This window comes from Bactrocera latifrons, unplaced genomic scaffold, assembly GCF_001853355.1.
Source record: "Bactrocera latifrons isolate USDA-ARS-PBARC rearing strain unplaced genomic scaffold, ASM185335v1 scaffold_5, whole genome shotgun sequence".
Lineage (NCBI taxonomy): Eukaryota > Metazoa > Arthropoda > Insecta > Diptera > Tephritidae > Bactrocera > Bactrocera latifrons.
In genome coordinates this window covers 2616198-2637401 of record NW_017537156.1, presented here as the reverse complement: position 1 = coordinate 2637401, position 21204 = coordinate 2616198, and the positions used below count along the sequence as shown (strand labels likewise).

The 21204-nt window shown below is 34.1% G+C and overlaps 1 protein-coding gene across 1 annotated transcript in view; it reads left to right on the top strand.

Annotated features, from left to right (window-relative positions):
- The window catches only part of LOC108973726 (tumor necrosis factor receptor superfamily member wengen), a 28100-nt gene extending 7308 nt beyond the window's left edge, over positions 1 to 20792 (top strand). Inside the window, exons 3-4 of the mRNA XM_018941176.1 lie at positions 14829 to 14966; positions 19307 to 20792. Of these exons, the coding sequence (XP_018796721.1) occupies positions 14829 to 14966; positions 19307 to 19395 (227 nt within the window). The 3' untranslated portion in view covers positions 19396 to 20792. The remainder of the gene's footprint in view (positions 1 to 14828; positions 14967 to 19306) is intronic.
- Positions 20793 to 21204: the final 412 nt, after the last annotated feature.

The window sequence follows — 21204 nt, the reverse complement described above, 5'->3', positions numbered from 1 at the left end:
TTTTCTTCTGGAGTCACAAACTTTGTAGCAGGCTAAATAAGCTCTGTTCAGGTTATACAATTACCATTTTTTAAGCTTTAAGAACCTGAACCTCAACACCGATACAGCGTTAAGCAAATACCAAAATTTATACTTAATATCTTTAGGTCGATGCTCTCGTTGTTTTAAAATTGTTTGTATTTATATCTTCGACCATTCCCAATCAAAGCTCTGAAAATGTGAAGAACACATCATTTAATTTTTGAGAATCACACATAAATACAATAAAGATCTAACTTTTTTTTTATAAAAAAACATTAATACTCAGAACTAAAATATAAAAAAAAATCCTTTATGACCCACTCAACTTTTTTAAAACTTCTGACAAGAAGAAATAGTACGAAATTTCCCTTCCCATTCCTTCCAACTTGCGCATATTTCTGCCAGAAAAGCATTGACGTTTTTATGCGCTCTCAACATCAATTGTCCTTGACAGTGATTTTCAGCAGAAATCCAAGCGAGCCACAAAATAATCGTCTGCTCATACAGACATATGGCTGCAACTTAAAAAATATCAGAAATTTGTATAAACTCTGTAGGTTATGGTATATGTGCACATAAATAATATCTTGTTCACGGTCTACTGGCACCTTGGCCGCAACTAAATAATATTTTGTGGCGCTCAATGAGCCATAGCCCTTGGCAATGTATGGATGTCTTCGGCAGCCGCAGAGATTTTGTAGTAGTAGTGCTGAGTCCGCAAATATGTTATTTTTTATGGATGCTTATGCATTATGGAAGGCATATTTTGGTATATACATACACATATATTAAAATTTAAGAACATATATTTCTACCTCCCTAAACGAGTATCATTGCTCCGTTGTTAGTTTTCAACAACTGTTGCACCCTCCAAATATCTCAAAATGTGTGCAGGTTTATCCCACAGACTGTGCTGAAAATAAAATGTTGACCTTATAAAAATAAAAAAAAATTAGAAAAAACACTCGCGGCAATAAAAAATATGATTTCAGTTTGGTAAAGGGGCTAAATTGTTTGCAGTACTTTTAGTACCCGAAAGCAGCATGCTGAAACGAAGTATTTTTCGAAGCATACTTGTATCACATGCAAATCCGAAATAAAGAAATGTTGCTCCTTTTTCCTTGAAAGAACGGTGTCTGAAGTTGAGAGCCTGCGCAAGACGTTGAAATGAAAGCAAATAATTGTGAATCAAAACATCACTTCAGTGTGTATGGTGGACTCCGTACTAAAATTTACATTTTAGATACAATCCATAAGCTGATGGAACGAAATGCTCTGGGAGTGTATAGCCCATGTGAACGAGAAAAATAGAAAACTATAGGATCCGATAGGTGGCGCGTTGCCAAAGAAACATGTTTTGAAGTTAATCGTACCTTCACGGAAAAATCAAATAATTATAAGCAATGAAATTCCCTCCAGTATTAGGAATTCTACGATTCTGACGATAAAACTGAACCAAGAACTCCTACACGGCACATTTTAAGGGTTTCAAGTAATTTTCAAACGGTATATGATTGTTGTTGTAGCAGAAGAATTCAGCCGAGTTGACAGTCCTTGACCGGATAAAACAAAAACCGTGTCCGTTCCGATTACGTACACCCGACTGTCGTGGGAATGGGAAGGTATATGGTCTTATGATGTGCTTTTCCGTTCCCTCGACAGTTGGGTCTAAATAACCGGAACGGACACGGACAACAAAAACATGAGGTGCTTGTGTATGTCTGAAAGAAGCTCCCAGATTTGATATTTTCTACCTGGGGGACGTCTATCTTCCATACATTCGATGAGCCTTTTTACAACTTTATTGAGGTTTTTGCTCGATATAAAATCATATCGACATGATTTCAGCATTTTTACCTTAGATATAAGTATGTTTACTGAGGACATATTTTAAGGGAACAACTTTCACTATTCGTGAGGCATAATTAAGAGTACGATCTTTAGTAGCACCAACAATTTCTATTGGTAGTCGATTCTTAAGAGAATATGTACAATGACTGACCACATATCATCTCGCAAATGTATATGTACATATGTAAGATCATCTATAACTTTGCAAGATATAATAAAAGACTGAACCAATTGTATATGAACCACAAATAACTGTGCAATGTTTACCTAATTCACCACCGAGGCAGCAACATATCAACAACTATATTATATAGTATATTGTTCCAGCGATTAGCTGCCACGAATGTTTATCTTCTAGCTACTTCTAACTAAAGTTTAAGCGTTTCTAAGCACACCGGCGCACATTCATACATATACATATATATACAGCTCATATATACATACCAATAAATGTACATACATTTGTAAACACATTCTCGTAAATAAAAGTATTTGCGCAGCTAGCGCCTCACCTGAATGACTCGCAAAAAAGGCGCAAAAGGTGAAAGCTTCACCTTAAAATATAAACAAACTGTTATTTACAGACCCTCGTGTGGTTGCGATCACTGCATTATGGTTGCTGCCACACCGTTGCCTCTGTGTGCTTCCTACACGCGTAAGACACGCCACAGCTTTACCACTTCCACAGCTTCCACTGACAGTCCATAAATAATTATGAGCTCTTGTGCTTTGAAGGGAGAAGTTGTTGTTGTAATTGTTGTTGATGTTTTGTTTTTGCTGAAAACTTGCCATATGCTACATGCTGCTCGTTTTCTTGGATGTTGCTACGTTCGGTTGCTACTTATACCCGGAACAGGGTACGAGTATTAAATTTGTTAGGAAATTTGTAACTCGCAGAAAGAAAATATCCGAGATGACATAAAGTAGATATTTAAATTTAATTTATTTTCATTTAAATGATCAGGGTAACAAGCTGAGTCTATTTAGCCATCCCCGTTGGTATGTATCCGTCTGTATATACTCGAACTAGTCCCCAGTTTGTGAGATATCGATCTCGAATTTAACACATGTTCTTTTCTCTCCAACAAGTACCTTATTTCTTGAAATCACTAATATCGGATCACTATGAGATACAGCTGTCATATAAGCTGATCAATCGAAATAAAGTTCTTGTGAGAAAAACTCTTTTATTTGACGAGATATCTTCACGAATTTCGGCAATACTTATTTTTCAAGGTAATGCTATAATCTCAGAACATATTGTTCAGATCGGAGCGCTATAGCGTATAGCTGTCATACAAACTGAACGATCGGAATAAAATGCTTATATGAAAATTTTTTTTATTTGACGAGATTTCTTCAAGAAATTTGGCATTATTGCCCAAGATTATGGTACAATCTTCGAAAAAATTGTTTAGATCGGAGCGCTATAGTATATAGCTGAAAAACAAACTGATCCATCAAAAAAATTCTTGTATGCCAACTTATTTACTGTGAAGGGCATTATGGCCACGGTGCAACCAAAGTTAATATATTTTCTTGTTCAATGTTGTTGTTGCTTTTTGTTCTTGTAGTTAGTTTTTGTTGCTTTCATTACGTTTTGTTTATACGGAGTTCATTAAAATTGTAAATTGAGATTGCTTAGCTACTGTTTGCCTTTCGACTTCTGACTTTTCGCCGTATACCGCTAATGTGTAGCCACGATCGCTGTTCCGCTGTGAGGGCTTACACATATACAAACAATATGCATTTGGGTATGGTGGTAGTTGTTTTAGCTGCTCTAAAGAACTTGTTTTGCAGCTTCCTCATGGTCGACGCAAATTTGCTTGTATTCTGGCACAACAGCAACAATATACATACATATATACAATCATACATACATATGTACATATGTAAACACATATTAGCATATGCACATCTGCCAACAGCTGAAAGATGAATGGCATGCACCACTTCCACCCACTAAAACTAATAATTCTTATTCAGCGCAGATTTTTACCAGCAAAAATCAAGCACACTTGTGAAAAATGTATGTGGAAACATAAAAAATCGCGCCGCTGCTTTTTATTGCCACATACAAGCAAATACACACACATACACATTCATGCTTACAGCGTGAATTATGCATTTGCTGCAGCAGCAGTGCAATTTTTCTTATTTTTATTGCTTTTGTATTTTTGCCGCGTTGCCACTGTGGCTAATTCCTTCCAACATTTTATCTGTTTGTGAATTTATGAGCTGTTTTGATTTGTAGTTTGCTCATTTGGAGATTTAACAAGATCAACTCGGGAGGCTGTATGGCTGTCCCGTGTCGCTACCGGTGGTTCCAAGTGACTTATGTGCTGCGCGCATATGAAACAAGAAATATATACAGACATACCTGACCACAAGCGCATAACATAAACTGAAACATGAAAACTACAAAAATAGCATTTTTTCTGATTTCAAATTTCAAAAGCTGTCTGAGATAATTAAACATTTTTTTTTTTTTAATTTCTTATTTATGTTTTTCGTTTGTTTATGTTTTGAGCTTTCACCTTTTTTCCCCAAATTTCTTTGTATTCACGCAACAATGTGCAGAATTGTGAATTGAAAGTTTGGAAAATGAGCAATGTTAAAATTAGTTTTCGAAATTCGAAAATAAACATGTGTGCCCCCATTTCGTGCGGCGGTACGTGCGCTGGCCACTTTGGTAGAGCCCCAGTGTGTTCAGGAAGTCGGAGGTCACATTTCACACCATGGGCGCTAAAGCGTGGCGTTGAAAACTATATTAATTACGGCATGGTTTATTTATGGGCCAGCTAATAATTTTCCACGTACTTTTTTCACTTTGATTCACGGCAAGTGGAATGTATTGCCGATGATTGATAACGTGTGTGCGTAACGGCAAATGATGAAGTGGCTTTTATTTTACTCATTTTTCAAATACGCTTTTTCTTTTCAAAATGTATGGTGCCAGTTTAATAAATTTCGAATAATAGCGTGTGATTTGGTGTGCAATAAAAATGTCGTAAAACAAACAGATAACATTTAATGGCAACACATCATATTAAAAAAAATAAAATTGCCAAAAATTTGGCTGAAATTTATTATTAAAAGTGAACTTTCAATATGTCTTAATATAATTCCTTCTGAGCAAAGTTTAAATAAGATTTAACTTTATTTTTTAGGTTAGGTGCGATATCTCAACATTCTTTTTATTGAAGTCAAAAAATAGTAAGACTTTTTAATGTAAATGTCGCGGGAAACCATATTCGTCCGCGACCTAATGTCACCTTAAAATAATTATTTTAGTATACGCTTATCTTTCTGATAGATATAAAATGCATTTAACGGTTTTTACGATCAGAGAAATTATTTAACAAAGAAGTTCCATTAAATTTTGTTAACGGAATCAAATTTCTGGTCCCAAAACGTTTATGATGTTGGTACAGCCCTTCGGTAATAATTGTTGGTCGCGAGCAAGTGTTTTCAACTGATACAAATTAAAAAAATGAATTGCTTCCAAAATCAAAGCAATCAGCATTGTGTTCACTTCTTTGAAACAATGCTTTCCGACTACTAAGATGTCTTGAAACATATTATTACTGGGACGAGTCTTGGATCTATGCTTACGATCCAGAAACAGACGATCAATCGGCCGAATATCGTAACAAAGGTCAACCGAAGCCGAAAAACCTCCGTAAAATCAGGTCTTGATTTTTGGTATGTTGACAGTTTTCATCGATTATCGAGTGGTGGTGCACTCCGAATTCCTTTCGACGGGCCAAATTTTCAACAAGGAATACCAGTTGAGTGTTAAGCGTCGTTTTTGCGAAGATTTTCGTGAAAACAGGTCAGAGTTATAGGCCGATAATCCTTGGTTTTGGCATCACGATAATGCACAGTTGCATTCTGCATTGATACTTCGTGAGTTTTTCGCCAAATTTTCAATCAAAATCGTGTCGCAACCCCGTATGTGCATGATTCTGGCTGTTCAGCAAACTCAAACGACCGCACCCGGGGAAACGGTTTCAAGGCATCAAACATGAATCGCTACGCGAATTAAAGGCTATTCAGGGAACTGACTTTAAGAACTGTTTCGAAGATTGAAAAAACAAACAACGTTGACACAGGTGTAATGGGGCCAAGAGGGATTACTTTGAGGGGTACGACATAGATTATGAAGAATAAATTAAGAAGGTCATAATTATGAACAAAATGACTATTTTGCTGTGCTGGGATATAATAGGTAAAAGCATAATACATGCACGGGACGCCTCAGTTCCGAAGGATGTTCAACTCTACTGTTCAGTACAGTTCCAAGGATGCATCCAACTTACATTCCTATTAGACCTCTACGTAACAAATTGTCAATTGAAATTCGACTATATCTAAAATGGAGTAAAAACAGATCTCCACCTGTTTATCTGAAACCACAATGAAAATCTTCATAAATTCTTAATTTCCAGCTAATAAATATCAAGAAAGGAAATACTTGTTGAGTCATAATTATTATCAAAGACCTCGAGTGCGAGAAGATAGATGATTCTATGAGAAAAATATTCTCAATACATTGCAGATAAATTTATATCAGATAGAATAAAATAAATATTTGCAGCTGGTCGAATTTCCTGACGGTTTAAAAGAAGTTTCTGTTAAAACCACGAATGTATAGAACAGAAAACTATTTGATAACTTATTCCTTCCTCTTTTATGACTTATATTTTAAATCTATATTTGATCCCTTTGGGGTTCCTTATCTTTTTAAAGAAAAATCACAGAAACTTCATATTTAATGGGGAATTTTTATTAGCTTTCGAAAGAACATTCTTTGGCATATTTTTTTGAAGATTATCTCTTTCATATGTTGACCGCGGTCAGACGTTTCAGAGCTCCATCCGTTGCTTCCAATTTTCGATGACTCGGGCGAGCATTTCGACTGGTAGGTGGCGTTATGACACGCGTGATGTTTTGCTCAAAGGCCTGAATCGAAGAGAGATTGTCTGCATAGACTTTACACTTTATATTATATATCCCCACAAGAAAAGTCTAACAGTGTGATATCACATGATCTTGATGAATAATCGAACGGTCCGGTTCTCTCTTCACCGAATTGTTCTCTCAATAAATCCATTAATTGATGCGATATGTGAGACGTGACTTGGGATCTTGTTGAAGCCAAATGTGCCGAGATCATGAGCTTCAATTTCAGCCATCCAATAGTCGTTCAACATTGGCAAAAAGGTTTTTGAAAAAAGTACTTCTGCTATCTGAAAAAAATAACTAAATTTAAATCACAAGCCATGAGATGAAAACAAACATCTTCAACCACTGGCTAACCGAAAAGTAAAGTGTTAACAGTTTGGGAACATAATATAGAAACTAAAAAACAGCCAGGAATTTTAATTTTACAAATAATAAATCAAATTATTTTAAGACCTAACTACCGGAAATTATAAATTATTCAAGCGAAGAAGAAAAAAAGCTCAACACAATAGAACTAACTATAGAAATAATGAAGACGAAATGAAATAAGAAGAAATGTGAAAAATTACACAAAGAAAGTTTGTGATCTATGACGGAAGCAAGGCTTATAGCATACATACTACATCAATCGAAAGCAAGTGCTCAATACTTCAAAGCCTATAAAGTTGAATACCTCGGTAAAAAGCGAAATTCCCAATAAAAAAAAACAAAAAGAAATATGGAAACTATAAGCGCCAAGGACAAGTGAAATACTAAACGCAAGTGAAAAAAAAACTGTCAAACGGAACTAAAGACAAAACCACAAGGGAACATAAAAACAAGCGGCTTCCGGCTAACGGCCGGATCTATAAGAATAAACACAATTCTAAATGTACAATAAGAGGAAAGTAATAAGAGGAAAATATGGAAAAATTTCAATAATGTCACAAATGTGCTGTCGAAACATTTTTCAATAAACATTCCGATGCAATGGCAGTCGGGCCAGTTAAGAGGTGGCGTAGGCGTTGGGGAAGGCGTTGCGGTGTACGATAAAGTGGCGCGCCACCAAAACGCTTATGGAACGTACATATGTATTCGTACATACATCAAATGTCACTTTGGAAACAATTTCGAAAACATATTAGAGAACAAGCGGAAAATAACAACAACAAAAGCGGCACCCCAAAATAGATTTACTTCGTGGTATTTGCTGGTAGTGCTACATTCATACATATGTAAGTAGTTGCACCTATGTGCACACATTCACACACACACAGTTTTGTGTATAGTGTAAAGTGTAGAGTGAGGCGCTTGCGGAAGTTGTAATCCCATTTGGTGGCATAGAAATTTATGCGCGTCATAAAGTGCGTGTCATTATGATAATGCCGTTGATGCGCGAACGATGACGTTGACGTTGATGTTGATGATGTCGTTGCACCAACGAGGTGCTGATGAAAATATTGTCAGCTTGATTGTTGCGACGCACGTAGTAAACCACTTGAGTAGCGAGTAATTAAGGAAATGCTCATTACATGCAACATGCCACATGCAGCATGCAAATGTACATATCTATATGTATGTACACATGTATGTGTGTTTATAAATTGGTTTAAATATAAGCAACCGGTACAACAGATGGCAGTGTTTACATAAATATGTGTTTTACCTGCATATATTTACTTATACATATGTGTATAACGTCATCTAAAATGCAAAACAACGTATCAGCATAAAGCAGACAATTTTCAGTTTCGTTTTCAGATATAACCAATATATAGGTTATATATAACCATTTAATAACCAGTGTGTAACCACTTTATAACCAAAATACAAATTTTGTTTTATGAGTGGTTTTTTATTACATAAACTTATGAAAACGATGTTACGTTATTTTACATTTTACGGAACGATATATACAGAGATACGACTATATACTAGGTACATATATACCATATACTATATATAAGCATATGCATTAGCTAAATAATTCCAAAAAATTTTTCTCGCAACTGTAACAGCAAAAATCAAATTCCTTCCAAAAATAAATACATGAAACTTTCCATATAACCACTTATTACTAGACATTTTTCGCCAGAAATTGCGCAAATTTTCTAATTTTACCGATCATGCAAGCTTTTCAATTATTTTGCCAACAAAAATTAATTTTTTGTTTTTGTAGTAAATTGTGGCAAAAATGCAAATGGAAATAGTTAATAAGTGTTCGCCGTGTGAATGCCAACAATTTGCTGACGACACATCCATGATGCTACAAATGGTTTCCTTCAACTTGGAACGTGCCATTGTAATGCCGGCAAGCACTTAAAATACCAATACTCAGGCATGCTGCGCCATGGTGTGTATGGAAGAAAGTGTGCGCCTATAAAAATATTTGCAAGATCATTTCCGTGCAAAATTGTTTGCTGTGAAAAGAGGGGGAAAGTGGGTGTGAGAAACGACGGCCATCATAGATGATTATTATAGAATACTGTTGGCAGAGGTTTAAGATATTTTTTACTGCATATTACAAATTGTAAATGAAAGTCATGTATTGAGATGGAGAAAGAACTTTTCTGAAACTGTTTTCTATAATCTGATCGCAATAACGTATTTGCAACGTTGTTGGCTGCTCAACAGGATTGTACTCGAACCATAAATTCTTATAAATATACTTCATTGTAACTAATAGTTGGTGATGAAAGCTACCACTGGAACACTCTATCATCCCGTGAAATGCAAAATAACGTAAAATCACTTTTAAGTTTTCAGGCGAAGGAAAATCGTTTTAATAGAAACCTCTCATCCTGAAACAAAATTTTAGTTTTGGTTATAAAATGGTTATATATTGGTTATGAATGGTTTATATATTGGTTATGTATGGGTTATATATTGGTTATGTATGGGTTATATATTGGTTATAACTGACACAGGGAGGCTAAAGTTTTATGATACATGTATTCATTTTGATATGGCAAATTATAAGCAAGAAAAAACTCAATTTCGATTTTTTGATGATGTGTAGTTTTGCATTTCAGGTAACTTTATGAAGTTTTAAAATTGTATTGTTATTTTATACACAATTTTAATAAGTTTATTGATGGACTTTCGAATCTCTCGAGCTGGTTAGAATGAGAACGAGACCTTCAGCGAGCATTTGTAATTCAAAATATTTGCACTTTAAAGCCAACTGTATTTTTTTCATGATGGATTGATGACACAAATGTTGCAGATGTCAGCTTTTGTGCCTAGAGCTAACGTGATTAAAAGGAACTCTTTCTGGAACAACTATATATGAACGCCTATAGTTAGCAAAGTCTGGCCCTCTTGTATTTATTCCACTTGTGCTTTATAAAGTCAACCACAGTAAACTAGCCTAAAATTTGTTATATATTGTGACAAAAAGTACCCAGAAATTGTTAATAAAATTTTAATAAAAATATGTTGAGTTTCAGAAGCAGATGATCAACAACTTCCCATAAGGACGCTATTTTTTATGTTGAATAAAATATGAATTTGTCTTTTGAATGAATATGAGTAAAATATTCTTCTTTTAAGATTTATGTTTAATGTGTATTGAATAGAAAGTCATAATTATAATTGGTTTTAAAATAATCACTTAAAATTAAATACTATAATACAAAAACTATAACTGAACACATTTTTCAACGGAAAGCTCAGGGAAAACTCATTTATCATGACATCACACTTTTGGTATATTTTTAAATATTTATGTGCTATAAATTTTTATTTTGTTTATATTTTCTCGTCTCTTCGATGCATCCTGTTTACATTTTGCGAAATGTTTACTGAGTAAAGTTGACACTTGAGAAATTTTGTTTTGTGATTTCATAAAAAATTGCCAAATTTCAGAACAATCCGAAGAAGAAAATACAGACGAAATACCAGGATGGGTGCTAATTAAAAAAACACTGTCCATTTTGGCAGTTAAGATTATACTAAACTTTGATGCAATACAATTTTAACTCTTGATAATTAAAAAATATGGGAGGCCCACTGTGGGGAAGAATTAGTAAAACTTTTCAATTGAAATTTCGGAATAAAATTTCTGATGGCAAAACATTTAGAATTTTGGAAAAGATCATCGGTGATAATTGTTTGCCGCGAGCAAGTGTTTTTGATTGGTACAAATTGTTCAAAGAGTGTCGAGAGCGCGTTAACGACGCACCACGTCCAGGACAACCATCAACACTGGTGATCAACTTGCTCTGGGGAGACAATTTTGTGTTAATTGAAGACATTAAACGTGAAGCGCTACGCGATTTGAAGGATAGTCCGGAAATTGAATATAACAACTGTTTCATGCATTGGAAAACCCGTAGTCACCAGAGTATTGAGGTCAAGGGAGATTACTTTGTGAGTGACCATATACATTTTGAAGAATAAGAATTTTAAAATCGAGAACAAAGTCCTACTATTTTTCGTTCATAGCAACACATTTCAAAAAATGAGTATCGAATTATTTTAGAAAAAACTTCATAGAAAAACAAATATGAAGGGCATGTGCACGAACAACATATGATCATCAATATCAATGTTCGTGTGCATAAAAATATTTACTTTTCCAATGTTGCGGAATACATTTTCAGTTCTAACCGGAATGAAAAAACAAATAAACAAATAAAGTGAAAGTTTCGTACGAATTTCAAAGGCAAAACCTTGCAAAAATAATCCCAACAAAATATACTTGTACATACATATATATATATATATACTATATACCTTTATATCTTGATGTATGCATATACTCACATGTATCTGTGTGCATGTACTTTCGAAACAACAGCGCGTTGCTTAGAAAACTTTCTTGAATGGGCCTTCGTCTCGCTTGCCTGCTTTGCTCTGCTATTAGCCAAGAGTTGGAGGCGGAAATTGTCGAGAGTGAAATTATTGCCCATCAGAAATTAGAAATACGAGTATTATGTATAAGAATGTTCTAATGTGTTGGGAAATGCAAAGCAGCTGTAGCACGCGCCGAGCACCTATTGTAATATATGTACATACATAAGGGAATGTATATATGTATGTATAGTTCATATAATGTTTATAAGTTGCATCGTTTTCAAGATGGAAACTTTTCTGCTTTCCTCAATAGTCAAATCAAATGCTGTCTATTTATTCAAAGAAAAACGTTTTAAAGATCGACCATAACTTCTTGAATCAGCATTATTTGTCATAATCTGTTTTGATACTAGTGCTAAACTAGTACTAAACTGGTGGAAACTTGCTTTACTACCTGACTCTTAACTCTGTTTTTACGATATGTTCTCAAAGTTATCCAAGTGCCCAAGAAAGGACTGAAAACAACTTTACCATGAACATCGCCGAATGCAATTTATGTACTTTAGAAAAACAGGCGTTTTCGCGCGAAATTTAAATTAAAAAGTCTAATTATTTGTTTGCCCACGGTAGTATGTAAGGCAAAAAGCAAATATCGCAATAAAGCAAATATACCTAAGATGAACACACCGACTGATGGAAAGACTACTTAAAATGGATGATATTGCGGATTTCCAAAAAACTCGTTTTGGTGAAAATATTTACACTCCAGGGTGGCTTAAAAATCGAAATTATTATCAAAGTCGAAGGGACAGCCCATTACCTAACAAACAACAATTTTGACAAAAAAAAGTACCTAAATAAGACGCAAAATATTTATGAACTTTTATTTTGTCGCCTTCAAAGTGCCACTTTTCATAAAAACTTTTTGCGATGGCCTTCAGCTCTTTAATGGAATACTGTTTTATCACTTCGATCGACTGAAAATGGGTTCCATTATCATGATTTTTTTCTTGTTTGCATGTCAAACTCATAAACCCAAGTCTTATCAAAAGTTATAATGCTCTCCATGAATGTGGGATCAGAAGTCGCACGATCAAGCATGTCCAAAGAGATCTGTTTACGGTACTCTTTTCGAAGATAATTCAGCATTTTGGGGACGAGGCGATCAAGTACGCGTTTCGTAAACAAAAATCATTCGAACGGACTCCCCAGAGATGTCGAGTTCTCTTGAAACCTCTCTAACATTTGCCTGACGGTTTTCAAACAACATATCTTTCACTTTTTTAATATTTTCATCAGTTGAAGAGGTAGAAGGTCGCCTAGAAGGAGGCATACCTTCAATGATATCTCGAAGGTTGTTGTTGTTGTTGTAACGGCAGAATTCTGCCGAGTTGACAATCCTTGGCCGAATAAAAATCCGGGTCCGTTCCGGTTTTCGTAGACCCGACTGTCGTGGGAACGGGATATCTCGAAGGTCTTTCAAGCTGGTTTAAAACCTCTTAATTCGTATATATGATATGTTATGTACCAAACATTAAATAATATATAACCGCATCTGTTCCTTTGCAAATAAATCCGACTGTCATTAGAACAGTTTATAATGACATAAAAATGTCTAGCTCGACTAACCAATATCTCAAATCTAACCGTAAAACATTATTAAAAAGAATAAATGATAACAATTTATTTTATAATCTTTGTCGAAAGTTGAAGTTACCGACCAAAGTAAAGCCAAAACCTCCAAAATTAAAAAAAAAATTTTTTAGCAGTGAAGAGTAGTCATTCGATAATTGCAGCTCTTCTGATGTCTTTCGAATTTGAAATTAAATAAATATTAGTTTACCAAAACTTTCTTTCTTAGTTTTGGAAATTTTATGAAAGTTTTATTTTTTACAATTTGCATTGCGCCAAAAAAATTTTTCGATTGAAGGCAATCAAATTTTATAATTTATTTTCAGCTATTTTTGGTTTTCTAAGAAAGATAAAGACACTGTTTTGCAGTTTGAATTGTGTTTCGATTTATTTTACATTAAATCACTTACTAATTCGCCTACTCTGTATACAAATTTGCAAAACTTTCGCAATTTTTCTCTACTTCCACTTCCTGCACTTTTCTCCGAAATTAATGAAAATATTTGCATTGCACGGTATTAACCAGATACGTGTGCCAAATACTAATAGCAACGACACACCCACTCGGCGCCCATCTCTCATCTACTGGGTCAGCTCGCATGTATCTGCGGTTACTGTTTTCTTTCAGTCCTCACCTAACAAAGAATTCTTAGCGTAAACAAATTGCTGCGTCAAAAAATTGAAAAACAAACCAGCGAATATAATAAATTTTTTAAATAATTTATTTTCACTGAGTTCTGGCTATTTTAATGTACTCTTTTTCAACGAATTGTTTACATTTCGACGCAAGTTAGACATAAAAGCAGAAGAAGAATCAAGAAAAATAAACATTTAACGAAAAAGCTCTGCGCAATACGGATTATAGAAGAAGAAGACTTCAGAGTAAGATACTCATGTACAAAATATTTTTCGTTTGCCTCTGAATTTAATGCAAAAGTTATAAATTTTTTATTGTGCGCCTTTATTTTAATTTATTTTATATAATTTAAATTAAATTAAATTAAATACACACTGGGCTATGAGCACAGTGCGAAACTGGAAGTATGAATAGAATTTTTCTAGCAAAAAAAAAAATTCCCATAATCGGCATGTGAGTCTGCGTCGGAATAAAATAATTATTTTATATCAAAATAAAATCCCAACTTCCCTGACAACTCAGGGGACTAATGGGAATTTTTAGTGACACAGTTATAAAACTTATTTTTCTCTAATCTACCAAGAAGTACTTGAATTAAAGTTAGAAAGGTAATGGCTGTTTCACATACAATTTTTGCTTTGCTTTGCTTCAGATATTTGCTTTGACAGAAAATTCTATGTAACGCGTAGTGAAGTGTTGGACAACTCTCATCTTTCTATGTTTTTACCAGCAACAGTGCAATTTGGATTGGAGTGATGTACCGAAAGCAAAGCATTAGTTTCCTCTGATTTATTAGGTTTGTAGTGAGAGTATAATTTGTCAAGAAAAGTGTGGAAAGTTGTTTGTGAAAAGGCTATTGGTATTAAGCTTATTATTTGGTTACCTCTTTACAAACTCTTCTACTATTTTCGTATTTTTAATTCTTTTCTCATCTTTATTTTAGATGTTGAAGAATTATCTACAAAATTAATGGCGAAATTGGCTGAAGTACAGAGTATGGAGGGTGGCACATTCTTTATTGGCAATGCCGATGCATTGGGTGTATCAACGAATTTCCAGCCGCAACATGTGCTTTTACCGGGTAAGTGGACTTAGTAGAATTTAAGTCGAGTTATAATTTCCTTATTTTACACAAATCACGTTTAGTTTTTGACATTTAATACGATATAGAGTCTTTTCGTATAAAATTTTAATGCAAGTTTAGAAGCAGCGTGAGATCACAATTAATGTCAAATTCGTGAGAAGATAGTTATTCAAATGATAGCTAAAAAACGGACTAATTATATTTTAACTACATTCTTTGGTTTTCCAAAATTATACCACTATTGACTCTAACAATACATTTAATGCAAAGGGAGAACCATTTTAAGTTTCTCTAATTTTTAATGGGGAATGTTTATTATCATTGCGAAGAACATTCTTTGGCATTTATTTTTTCAAGATTAACTCTTTCAAATGCCGGCGCAGCTCTGAGTTGAGTCCAATTTTAGACAACTTGTTCGACTAGTAACTGACGAATGATGTTCTCCTCCAAAGCCTGAATTGAACCGAGATTATCAGCATAGACTTTAGACTTTACATACCCCCTTAGGAAAAAGTGCAGCAGTCACACTAATTGACCTGCCCAAGACATGAAATTATCTGCTCAGCAAAGTGCTCACTCAATAAATCCATTGATTGATGCGATGTGTGGGAACTGATGCCGTCTTGTTGAAACCAAATGTCGCCGATATCACAAGCTACAATTTCAGGCAGCAAATAGTCGGTTATCATGGCACGATAACGGTTGTCTTTGATGAATACGTTCTCACCGGCATCATGTTTGAAGAAATATGGAAAACGTTGTTTTTTTTTATGAAATGGCAGCTCCTGAATGTCTTGAGGTTATGCGGGTGTCTTAAAACTTTTCAGTAGCCCATAGGGTGAAGCAATGTTGCTTGGAAAGGTCGAGCTGCTTCAATTCTTGCACAACCTGTATTTTGTATGCTTTTAAATTAGGATCCCGACGTAAAATGGCCATACGTCAGTCCGAGTTACACAAAATAGTAAAATAACACCTTTCAATAGAGGCGCCCACGAAATTTCGAATATTTTCGAAAACCTTCTTCAATAAATTAAAAAGGCAATAAGTTAAAGTGAAGAACGAAGTCATTTATCGCACAATCGATAATTTTGCAAAACATGGTTTTCAAAAATGTAAAATTCGACACACACATGTTTGTGCGGTAAACAGGTAGTTTACAACTATACCGCTCTCTCTCGCCATCAGCATGACATAGAGGATACAAAAGTAATTTACACGCCACTTGAGTATGACAATGAAAAACGACTGAAGTGCTTGACTCTTGACTTCTATTTTTTTGACTATCCCTTGGGCGCTATTTGGTTTAACCAATGAGACGCGGATTATTTGAAGAAGACTACATTGTTATTGTATATTTTTTTGTTTTTTTTTGTGTTTTGCTGTACCATGACCGTTTAAGGGGCAGGCGTGTATGAAGTACGAGTAAAATCGTCTGTCGAAATTAATTGTTTCTGCTGTTTATTTTATGAGTGACATTAGTTACAGAATACCCGCTGTTCCGCATTTGACAACCTTTCTGGTATGTCTTTTGTCTCAAATTGTTATTGTAATACTAAAGTGTGTGCACTTTCTTTATGTGAGTGGCTCGTATATGCTCCCTTCAAGCACGAGCTACGCCTGCAATTTGAGACGACGAAGTTGGCGACATGGAAAGTGTGAAAATTTGCATAGAAATGTGTGCCGAACAGGAATGTTTTTGAAAAAGTATTAAAAAAGCATTCAAAACCCAAAAGTCAAACAACTTTTTACGACTCAAATATATTAAAGGAATTTATAAATAAATATCGACGTGGTATTGAGTGACAATTATGATGTGTGGCTGCCATACGAGACGCGTCGCCAGACACATCCATTTATGCGCCACTACTGACTGGGCGGCGAGAACTGCTCATAAGAGGCGCAAGTCTTCAAGCTTCAGCCTATTTATATCTTCTTGGCTCAATTTTCTCCCAATCACTCAGCCACAGTGTGATTGAATGTTATTCAAACTAAAACAGAAACAAAATATTAAAGTAAAAAATAAACAAAAAACTTTCAATAAATATGTAAACTCCTTTCAGGCAATATTGTTAAGAGTTTCGTAATTTATTTCCAGCGTGCGCAAATAAATACGCTGATGAACCCTACTCTTCGAGGCACAAGTGTGAATATGAATAGCTCTTACGTGTGATTTATTGAAATGTTGACGCGCTAACATGTTAATGAAAAGTTTTTTTAATAATCAAACAAAAAATGGAAAACAATATGCTATTAAACTTATGAAAAGAACAACAACAAATATAACAAAAGAAATTAAACACTCTTGGAGTGACTGCACGAATGGTTGGACATAAGTGCTGCATGTCTTCCGCCCCGAAATTATCAGCTGTGTAATCCTTCGGTCTGCCTTAATTGTCCGCGAATTTTTTGCGCATTTCTTCTTGCATTGTTCTTTCCAATAATTTGCTTCCCCAAAAATTTACTTTCGTCAAAAGACAATTTATTTGGTTGCCGATCACGTTCGACCCATTCTGACAGACGTGCCACAAATAACAGTCAACAAGTAATGCAGTTTTTTTCACTTGTTGCATAAATAATTCTTTTTTGGTTGACATTTTTATTTTCTTTTTCTGGTTTTGCGCATATGAAGCACCAGAATTCGTGGTCTTCCTTGACCATCATGAAAGTGGACATTAAAATTCTTAGTTGCACCTTTTTGCAGTAACTGTGGTGACAGTCATATGTCACTTGAGTTTGACAATTGTGAAGCGATGAAATTTGCTGTGGTTAATGTGTCAAATGCGCCACGTTTTATGGGTTGGAGCAACTTTTGAATGGGTGTCATTACTTCAGGAAAAAATAGTTGTTTTATTTATATTAACATGATAAGAGACCAGCGTTTCCAGTTGAGAGCTAAAATTTTATATTTTTTCTAGTAAATTATAAATTATTTTTTGAAAAATTATGTGCAAAGAAAATTCTGCAGTTAGCTTTTTCTTCGAATTCGGACATTTTACCTTGAAGCTTGTTTTTTGAAAGTCCATAGAGTGTGCACAAAAGTAATTTCTCAGTATCGGCTTTGAACAAAACATTCTAAAGAAACTTAACGTCTAAAAATTTGAGGGAACTTCTAACATGAAATTAATTGAACTACTTTTCTCATCAAAATATTTTTTAAGGATTTTAAATCAGCATGTAGAATTTCATATAATAGAAAAAATGCGCCAGCACTTGCTCGGCTGTCGAAATAACAAAAATTTCATATTCTTTAGCGTTTCATTTTTCTATACAGTCTACATCTTCTTCTTTATTGGCGTAGACAACTTTTGCTCGGTTATAGCTGAGTTATGTTCGTTACGGCTATTCTTCACGTGGCGAGTCCCAAACCCCTGGGAGGGATGATTCGTCTTCTCAGTTTAGCTCGCCTTCAAACGGAAGTTTTTTGGCTACCCAAAGGATACTTGGTCTAAGACCTAAATTTTTATAATAATCTATGAAACATTCAACCATAACTTTGATAACGAATTAGGGTAATCTAGAGTGATCAAAAAGGTCTAACTTTAACAATTTATTCACAGAGTAGGGTTAAAGTAGTTGAATATCTCTTTTTCATACATAATTTAAGATATATTTGAGTGTATAAATTTTGAAATAAAATGGCAATATCCACCAATATCTGGAATACACTTTTTCAAGAGGGTCTCTACGGGCATGACGCAAATAAAAAATTTCAAGTAAATACGGCCCAAGTTCGGGTGTAACTAAACATTTTTACTCTTGCAAGAACCAAAACGAGGGAAATACCTTAAGGTGTAAAATGTCGACCAGAAGATCGGAATCCAAGCAATTTTATATATACATATACTCCATACAACTCAAACACTGACCGACATATTTGATATAAGGTTAGAAAAACAAAAATCACTATACATATATGGTATATGGTATGTTCCCGAGATATGGGATTCCATTTCCGTAGTGGTGCTACGCCTATTTTTACCTCGAGTTCCATAAATCTCTGTTATACCATCCCTAAAGTAAAATTTTTAGTTCATAACCGTTAGGAGAAAAAAGAGTACAAAACAAACTTCATCTAACTGAAACTTGTTACTGAAGAATGTATATCGTATTCCAACCAAGAAGACAGAACATACATAAGAAATAATACAAGAAATGTACATACATATATGCTTTAGTTATTTGGTAATGATAATTTATCCCCCAAATATATTAATATCAAATTCAGATCTTATTACCAAATAACTAAAGCATATACATTTCTTTATATTTACCATAAATGCATATACACATTATCTCTCATCATATAACCTCTTCTTCTACTCTCCATCTCTTTGCAGAAAAACCCGCAAAACATCATGAACGGCGTATCTTAAAAACATTACAACCCGGTAATGTTTATATTGAGGAAAATGGCTCAAAAGGATGAGGCAGACACGCTGCAATTATAAGTTCTTGTAACAATGTGGCGAACGTTAACATTTAGAATAGGAAATATGAAGTCAGCGCAATGACTTTTCAACAAAACGAAATATATACCGTAATTATATGTTGAGTGAAAGTAACTACGTAAATACTACTTAATTAAAATGAAAACAAAACGATGTTTAACAAGCAATTAAAGCAAAAAACAAACCGTAAAAAATTTGACTTTAACTACTTATCTATATAGTATAAATGGACGTATAATTTGGCATGCGCTATAAAAATTCATAAAAATTTAAAGAAAATGAAATGGAAAATATAAAAGTAATAGAAATAAAGTCATCATAATTTCCGCTATTTTTTATATTTTAATGTACAAATGTTCGTATATAATCATAGTGCATAGCATTCGTACAATACCCTGTGAGAAATTTTGAGCAAAACGGGAATTTAACTTTTTTACCGTAATTTAGTGTGTTTGTAAATAAATAACGCAGTTTGGTGAGCTAAATAGTCTCAAATATGAATGTTGAAATTATTATTGTTAATTTTGAGTTGGTTAAAGGGAAAAAGGTGACGCTTGCTTGCGGAATTTCGAAACTTTTTATAGTGAATATATTTTTTTGTACATTTGTCTTCAATAACAGTTTTTAACTTATTAAAAAAAGTCTATTTTAAATATTTTGTTAGTTTTTAATCTTTTCCTTTCGAGAATAACCAAACTAAATATTTTTGCTGGTCTAAGCCCCAGCGGTCCAATAGCAAGCCACAGAAAGCTTGAGGTATATTCCTAACAAGTTCATCAAGTTGCTAGAGATAAAAAGTCTAGACAACCGTTCAACAGTCTTGAGCGCACAGTCAGCGAACTCAAGGCTTAAATCGCTGCCCTACTATCGGAGTGGATAGTTACCATTCTGAAAAAGACTGCGCGCTGGAGCAAGTGATCTACTGCTACCATTAAGATAGCTAGCTCCACTTGGAAGATGCTGCAGTGGTCAAAAAGCCTAAATCTTGAGTTGATGTTCGCAGAAAAATTACATGAAAAAAAAAAATATTTGTACTACCCAAGCTTGAAAGAACTTTTCGGTTGAAATTTCGCTTTAAAAATTTGAAAGTTAATCAAAAGTTAGCATAACATAAAACACAGAGTTGTATTTCACATTTCTTATTGCGTTTCTCGCAGGGTATGCTTGTCTAACGTCAATTACGTGTACATACACAATTTCAGTGTGAACATAAAATTTTATGGCTTATATAACGGAACTATGTACTCGTTTATTCATAAAAGTAGCATACAGATGTACATAAAAACATGTCGTCGCCCAAAATACCAGATAACGTAACATCACTTTTCGTAAGTTAATAAGTGAAGGAAAAACGATATAGTAGAAGCCACTCATATTGAAGCAAAACTTGAGTTTTGGTTAGAAAATGGTTATATATTGGTTATCATAAACTAATATATGTATAATATCAGTTTCGATTATATATTGGTTATTATATCTGATAACGATTTTCAATTTGTTTTGATGATACGTTTGCATTTAAGGTGACGATATGTGCATATATGCATAATACTAATATATGGTATAGTGTATTTGTGGTTAACATATTTTGCTCTTCTAATATTTACCCATATTCTTTGTTGTTGACTTGTTGTAAAAATATTATTGTGCAATTAACAATAAAAAACAAATATTTTTTGTAAATTAGATAACAAAAAATAAAATGAAATAATATTGAAATAAATAGCAACAATAAAATGTATGGAAAAAAATGGTAAAATCAAAAAGAAGTAGAAATAGCAATTAAA